The sequence below is a fragment of the Rhincodon typus genome, unplaced genomic scaffold, assembly GCF_021869965.1.
Source record: "Rhincodon typus isolate 14 unplaced genomic scaffold, sRhiTyp1.1 hic_rhity00000561, whole genome shotgun sequence".
NCBI classification, from domain to species: domain Eukaryota; kingdom Metazoa; phylum Chordata; class Chondrichthyes; order Orectolobiformes; family Rhincodontidae; genus Rhincodon; species Rhincodon typus.
In genome coordinates this window covers 1-7,952 of record NW_025966199.1, presented here as the reverse complement: position 1 = coordinate 7,952, position 7,952 = coordinate 1, and the positions used below count along the sequence as shown (strand labels likewise).

At 43.4% G+C, this 7,952-nt stretch overlaps 1 protein-coding gene across 1 annotated transcript; it reads left to right on the top strand.

Moving 5' to 3' along the window:
- The first annotated feature begins 2,504 nt into the window (after positions 1-2,504).
- Positions 2,505-7,946, top strand: LOC125488363 (LON peptidase N-terminal domain and RING finger protein 1-like). The gene is made up of 3 exons (XM_048621355.1): positions 2,505-2,661; positions 4,273-4,422; positions 5,451-7,946. Exons 1-3 carry the CDS (start codon positions 2,518-2,520, stop codon positions 5,607-5,609), a joined length of 453 nt encoding a protein of 150 aa, XP_048477312.1. The 5' UTR covers positions 2,505-2,517; the 3' UTR covers positions 5,610-7,946.
- Positions 7,947-7,952: the final 6 nt, after the last annotated feature.

Sequence of the window (7,952 nt, the reverse complement as noted above, 5' to 3'; positions counted from 1 at the left end):
TCCCGAGATGAGGCATTCCACTCCCGGACATCCAAGATGTCCTCGTTTTTCAAGGACCGCAACTTACCCTCCACAGTGATCGAAAATGCCCTCGACCGCGTCTTCCCGCAACTCATCCCTCACACACCCTCCCCGCAATAACAACCAAAACAGAATCCCCCTCATCGTCACGTACCATCCCACCAACCTCCGGATCCAACGCATCATCCTCCGACACTTCCACCTGCAATCTGACCCCACTCCCAAAGACATTTTTCCCTCCTCACCCTTATCTGCCTTCCAGAGGGACCACTCTCTCTGTGAATCCCTTGTCCGGTCCACACTCCCCACCACCCCTGGCACTTTTCCTTGCAACTGCAGGAAGTGCTACACCTGCCCCTACACCTCCCCCCTCACTCCCATCCCAGGCCCCAAGAAAACCTTCCACATCAAACAGATGTTTACCCGCACATCTGCTAATGTGGTATACTGTATCCGCTGTTCCTGATGTGGCCTCTTCTACATCGGGGAAACCAAGCGGAGCCTTGGGGACCACTTTGTGGAGCGCCTACTCTCTGTTCGCGACAAACAACTGCACCTCCCAGTCGCGAACCACTTCAACTCCCCCTCCCACTCCTTGGACGACATGTCCATCCTGGGCCTCCTGCAGTGCCACAACGATGCTATCCGACGGTTGCAGGAACAGCACCTCATATTTTGCTTGGGACCCCTGCAGCCCAATGGTATCAATGTGGACTTCACAAGCTTCAAAATCTCCCCTCCCCCGACTGCATCCCAAAAGCAGCCCAGCTCGTCCCCGCTTCCCTAACCTGTCCGTCCTTTCTCCCACCTATCCACTCCTCCCACCTCAACCCCCACCCCCACCTCCTACCTACCAGCCTCATCCCCGCCTCCTTGACCTGTCCGTCTTCCCTGGACTGACCAACTTCCACCCTAACTCCCCACCTACACTCACCTTTACTGGCTCCATCCCCGCCTCGTTGACCTGTCCATCTCCTCTCCATCTATCTGCTCCTTTATCCATCTTCCATCCGCCTCCCCCCCTCTCTCTCTATTTATTTCAGAATCCCCTTCCCCTCCCCCATTTCTGAAGAAGGTTCTAGGCCCGAAACGTCAGCCTTCCTGCTCCTCTGATGCTGCTTGGCCTGCTGTGTTCATCCAGCTCTACACCTTGTTATCTAATATTGCCCGTGTTCATTTTGCCAGTCACCTGAAATCTGTGCCCTCTGGTTCTCAACTGCTCAGCCAGGGAAAATTATTTTCCTTTGTTTACTTCATACCAATCATGCAAGATTTGAAATGTCAGTGTCAAAACATTCCTTTGCCTTCTTTGCTCTGCAAACAATCATAGCTCTTTTTCTGTATCTCAGCAGAACATACCAGTAGGACATGTTGAGATAAATAGTTTAGATCTAATCACCATTACAGAGACATCGTGACCAAAGTCGAGGAGTCAAAAGGTACACAATGTATTAGGGAAAAAAATAAGATTTTGGCAAAGGAGGAGGTACAGGCCTGATAGAAAAGGATGACATTCACGAGAAAGGATCTTGGCTGAGAAAGTCAGTAACAAGACTAAAAATAGCAAGAGCCAAAAAGTGCTGGTAAAAGTAGTTTATAGACCTACCAACTGTAGTTATACCTTTATATAAAGCATTAAACAGGAATTTATAGGAGTATATTAAAGGCAATGTAATAGTTGTGGGTGATTTTAATCTTTGTATGGAATAGACTGAACAAATTGGCAAGGGTGGCATAAAAGTTAAATTTGTCCAATGTTTATGCAACAGTTTCCTGAAATGTGGAACCAACTTGGTATAAAGCTATTTTAGATCTGGTGTTGTGCCATGATGCAGGGTAAATTAATCAGATTCGCTGGGCGTTTGTGATTCTAATGCTATTGAATTCCATTTTAAGTTTGAAAGTGACATAGGCCAATCACAAACAAGTCTTGAAGCCAATTACATATGTACGGGGGGAGAATTAGCTAAGATTGTTTGGATAAATAGACTGAAAGATATAGTGGTAAATAAACAGCAGGAAACAGTTAAAGATACAATTCAAATGGATTTTCTTGCTCACTCAGGAAGCTAATGATAGTAATGGATTAACAGAAGAGGCTTGTAATACTGTAAAGAGCAGTGGAAACTCTGATGATTGAGAGTGTGTTGGAAAACAGAAATGGCCACCAAAAAGTTGATAAAATGGAAAAAAGAATACAAGAGTAAACTAGTCATGAATATAAAATCAGGTTGTAAGAGCCTCTACAAGTACATAAAAGGGAAGACAGTAGCTAAAGTAAATACTTGTCCTTTAAAGGCAGTAAAAGGAATTATGATGAGGAATGAGAAAATGGCAGAGACATTGAATTAATATTTACAGTCTGTTTTATTGTTTGTTGAACTGCTATGAGTTTCCTGTACTACACTTTAATTTTATCATTTGACTGTTTGCTCTAGTTTTGCATTTAGATCTTAAACTCACTGTTTGGCCCTCAGTTTTGCAGATTATGGCTGTATGCTGAAGATTGAAGAAAGTGAAAATCTCCCAGATGGTCGGTCTCTGGTCAACACAGTTGGAGGGCGTCGCTTTAAGGTGTTGAGAAGAGGTGATAGAGATGGGTATAACACAGCTGATGTCGAATACTTGGAGGACAAGCAAGTAAGTGTGCACCATTTTTTTTTCTTTATTCATTTATGGGATGAGGGCATCACTGGCCAGACAGCATTTATTGCCCATCCCTAATTGCCCAGAGGGCAGTTAAGAGTCAATCACATTGCTGTGGGTCTGGAGTCACGTGTAGGTCAGACCAGGTAAGAATGGCACATTAATGAACAGATGGGTTTTTCCTGACATTTGACAATGGATTTGTGGTCATCATTAGACTCTTAATTCCAGATTTCTTTTTATTGAATTGAAATTCTGTCGTTAGCCATGATAGGATTGGAATCTGGGTCTCTGGACTGACAGTCCAGTGATAATACCACTAGGCCATCGCCTCCTGTAAAGGGGCAACCACGTCATAGCAAGCTGCAGGGTCAATTCTCACCATGTAGAGGCTGCATGGATGTCACAGAAAGGGGAACAGAATGAAAATTTCAGACCATGCAGCTGGTGGAAAGTGCTTACTGTGAGGAATGGCCAAACATATGGAACCAATCTGAAATGACCTAATGTATTAATGCAACAGCTCTCCTTGTCCTCCATTGTGGAGCTCATGCTGTTGAAGAAAGATCAACATTTTGGTGGTATTGAGGACAGAAATGAGAAATTGTGACTGGGGTGGTAATCAAACTGTGTATTTTCCAGCAGAAATCATCATTATAGAATCCTTACAATGTGGAAGCAGGCTGTTTGGCCCATCAAGTCCACACTGACCCTCGGAAGAGCATCCCACCCAGACCTACCACCAATCTCTGTAATCCTGCATTTCTCGTGACTAACCCACCTCGCCTGCACATCCCTGAACATTATGAGCAATTTAGCATGGCCAATCCACCTAACCTGCACATCTTTTGGACTGTGGGAGGAAACTGGAGCACCCAGAGGAAACCCACGCAGACATAGCAAGAAAGTCGTCCGAGGGTGGAATTGAACGCAGGTCCCTGGCACTGTGAAGCAGCAGTGCTAACCACCGAGTGACTGTGCTGCCCCATGTCAATAATGGGAGATGGTGGGCGGGGCAGTGTAGTAGAAAGGATGGTGCAGGCTAGAAATTTGCGTTTTCTTTTTCTTTTGCATTATTTTAACTAGATCTGACCTACATTTCAACTTGTCAATGATTAATTCTTCTCACTGAAGATAAGTTAGAGCAAAGAAGAACAGTTTAATGTAATTGGTGGGAATAGTGAATGAATTTGAATATAGCTTCTTATGAAACGAGATCAAATAAGGAAGCTGAGAATTTGGAAACAAAAGATAAAGTTGGCAAACTTTTAAAAACAAACGAGTTGGCTGTTTATAAAAACAGAATTTACAATGAGTCATGTTATGCCAGCAAGAGGCAGCTTTATTACTTTAGGGCTACAGAGTCTAATTGCTGTTTGGTAAACTCTGGTTGAGATCATTAATTGCTTTTTAGGCTTTGGGTCACATGAAATGTGAAGACAAGTAATCCTGATTTTTGTTTTAACTTAACTGACAAGAAGATTGATAACACTTTGTTTTATTGAAATCTTAGTGAGTTGAGTCAGCGATTGGGGTTTTGAGGATAGCTCAGGCTGAGAATTTGAGTTGATGGCCTTTTCTGAGTTCTGTTCTTTCTTTCTGTAGGTTGATGGGATCCAACTGACTGACCTCTGCATCTTGCACAGTCGTGTCTATGAACAAGCTCGGAACTGGTTTGACCATCTGCCGAGCATTCTCCAGGGACAGATACACAGTCAGCATGGACCCATTCCAGACCAGGAAGAAAATGTACAGGTGAAGGGAGAACTTATGGTGCCCAGTTTACATCAGACACTCACTTTAGCTTGTGTACAACTATTACTGAGAGCAGTGGGGGTGGGTCAACTTAACAATTTGTGGTGTGGCTCATGGTGCCATTTTAATTTATTTCCCTATTTTCAAATAGCAGTAGAATTTTCACTATTGGTTTGTGGACACTTGTTTCTCACTCAGTGAGATATTTCTGCTAGAATACTGCACTTCCTGTTTCAGATATTGACATTAAGTATTCCCAGATCATGAACAGAACAGTGAGATTTTGAGAAATGTTCTTTAGATATCGTTCCATTGAATCATTGTAGCAGAGTAAATCTGCTTTTGTTCCTGGATATTGAATGTTGAAGGGAGGGTGCATTCAGTCTGGGTAGATATTGAAGTCTGTGGGGATGAGTAGGGGCAATGGAAAGACCAGAAACGGCTCTCAAGAGTTGTGATAGGGTCTCACCGCTCCAGTTTACAACCAAATCATATTAGGATTCACTTCCATCCACCTTAGAGCTTCCGTAGTAATGAGTAATGTGGAATCAAACAGTGCAATCAAAGGTTATAACACCTCCGTGCTGCAGCTTTTTTTGCTCTTCCCTAGCTGTCTTTCCTAGGCCATTTCAGAGGGCAGTTAAGAGTCAACTACATTGCTGTGAGTCTGGAGTTACATGTAGGCCAGACCAGGTAAGGATGGCAGATTTCTTTCCTGAAGGACATTAGTGAGCCAAATGGGATGTTTTGACAATCTATGCTGGATTCATGGTCATCAGTAGATTCTTAATTCTAGATTTGTTTCTTTTCAAAATTGAATTCAAATTCCACCATCTGCCATGGTGAGATTCAAACTTGGGTCCCCAGAGCGTTAGCTGAGTTTCTGGATTGATAGTCTTATGATAATACCACTAGGCCATTGCCTTCCCTTGAAGAGATGTGATGAGAATGAGCTTAATAATGGAGGCCTTCTTGTGGGTGGTTTGTGTCAACAAAACTAACCTATTGTTGTACTTGTTGGGTTTCAGGCCTCTCCGGATGGTCCTCAATGGTGCTGGTGGGTCCTAGCTGTTCTACCGATGGAGCCTGGTCTTCAAATGATGCTGCTCTCATCTACATCATTGCATCACCGACTGATGCACCTCCAGCGTGTCCTGCATTATTTAGTGCAGAATCAGATCCTGTAATTGACTCTAGGTTTTTGCTTCAAAGCACCAGGGAGATGGTAACATCTCCTTACTATCTACTCACTCCAACCCAAAACCCCGGAGAGACTCCAACAGGGCAGGAGGAGGGCATTTGTCTTTTGAACATTTTGAGACTGCAGTCTTTGCTTGTTCCATAATTGGATGGGTTCTGAATTATCAAAACCCCTTTGATTTGGAAAGAAAAGCAATGGGTAACAGAGGAGGCCCGTGGATGGCAGTACATTTGGATTTAAATGTTTTTCAGTCACTACACTGAGACAGTTGAGTTTATTTGTTGTTCATTCACGAGCTGTGGGCTTTGCTGACTCTGCCAGTACTTATTGACCGTTCCTACTTGCCTTTGAGGTGGTGATGGTGAGCTGCCTTCTTGAACTGCTGCAATCCATTTGGTGTGTAGACTTACAATACTGTGAAGAAGGGAATTCCAGGATTTTGACCGAATGGTGCTGAAGCAAGGGATGGTTTAAGATGTGCTGGAAAGATGTTTGGAGTTCAGGCAAGGAGCAATTTGATCCCAACAGGATGAAGATGCAGAGGCTACTACATTCTCTGTCAGATCAGTAAGCTGAAGGGCCTTCCAAACATCTTACAGCATTGGCTGCTGGACCAGGCTGGGGTATGAACTCCAGATCTCCAGTAGACAGTGTCCACAGGATGAGGCTGCTTTGAAACCCTGGCAACTGGCAAAGGTCAGTAGCAAGGGGAAAGAACATTTCTAACAGGGTGACACAAGCCCATGTGTCTCCCAGGTGAATGGCCAGATGCTGCTGTGGAACAGTGAGGAGTTTCATCATTTTCCACAACTTGATCCATTTTATCAGCAAATGACATCTCAATACTCTTACGTGACAATTACCTCTCCCTCTTTGGCAGACTCCCTGTTTAATTATTGAGATTCATGCATTCTTGAAATAGAATTTTATCAATTTTATAAATTCTTATAAGATTATGGAAAGTACAGAAGGGGCTGATGAAGCTCACAAACATTTTCTTGTTGAGATTCTGTATGTGGCTACAGCTCCTGCATTTAACACAGTTGTGCAATTTGAAGGTTTAAGTCATTAAGAATTTGTTAGCTATTCACCACAGTTTGAGTTCCATGCAGAAATAACAACCTTTATAGAAAATGACTGACCTTGGTTATGAAATGAATTCACTATCGCACTGTGGCTAACCAGAACTGAGCTGTATCACTTCCTCAATAGACTGCTGGTAGTGGGAGCAAGGAACTCTGCTATTGCAGTAAATGAGACACAATCAATGCACCAGTTCCTGCTCCATTTGAGAGGTTGTGGTAAACTGTAGAGATGGTTGAAGGATAGGAAGTGAGTGAGAAAGAGAGAGAAGGAGCAAACCAGAGCACTTGCACACAGGCCAAGTGAAGGAATGGTTATCTGAGCATCTTTTGAGTTATGAAGAGAAATTTTGTTGTGCAGTGGGTAGAGCCCCTGCTCTGAGTGCCTTGACTGGACAAGACTGCCACAGTGTGTTCATAATGTGGCCAAACAGATTGATTATCAACCTGCAAATCCTTTCTATGCACCAATTTCACGGGGTAACAATGGGAGAGACCATGTGGTCAGCCATGCTTCATGTGAAGTGGTGCCCCTAGGTAAGACTTGTATGCTGAACCTGTTCTCAAAATCCAGGCTAAGGGAACAGATGTAAGTGTGTGCCTCATGCATTACCAAGGAAGCTTCTATATTTGCAATGAAGACAGAAGTTCAAATATTATTTATGAACATTTTGATTTGGAGCCAAACCCAGTTGAATTGCACCTTGATATAAAGGGCAACTTGCTGGCTCTCTCCCTTGGCTCCATGTGTCCATGGAACTCACTGCCCATGAAGGCAGTGGAAGCGGAAATAATCCATGATTTCAAAAGGAAATTGGATAGACATTTGAAGGAAGTAAATCTATGGAGGAGGGGATAGCGGTGAAAGGGAACAAGAAGAGGAGTGGGATTTACTAGATCATTCCATAGAGGGCCAGCGTAGAATCTATGGCCTCTTTCTGTGCTGGAAATGATTGTGATTCTACATGTTTGCTGTGTCAGGGGCTGAGTGAAGGTTAGGTACAGTATCGTGCCTACAGCACAGAAAGACCATTCTACCGAGATCCATGCTGATATTTATGTTTCAGATGAACCTCTTCCCACTCCTTTGTTCAGCATAGGTTTCTATTTCTTTTGCCCTTTGTACATATCCCTACTGGTGTCAAATATGAGTAGAATTTCAAACTTTAATGACTCTGGGAAAAATTTTGGATTTTCCTATTGGATTTCATAATTGGCTTTAATATGTCCATGACCTCATGATCTGG

What these genes read in the sequence shown, in the direction of transcription:
- LOC125488363 (XM_048621355.1), top strand. Translation starts at nt 2,518, where the DNA reads ATGCTGAAGATTGAAGAAAGTGAAAATCTCCCAGATGGTCGGTCTCTG. An exon ending in AATACTTGGAGGACAAGCAA is followed by an intron (nt 2,662 to 4,272) that starts GTAAGTGTGCAC and finishes TTCTTTCTGTAG; the next exon opens with GTTGATGGGATCCAACTGAC. An exon ending in ACCAGGAAGAAAATGTACAG is followed by an intron (nt 4,423 to 5,450) that starts GTGAAGGGAGAA and finishes GTTGGGTTTCAG; the next exon opens with GCCTCTCCGGATGGTCCTCA.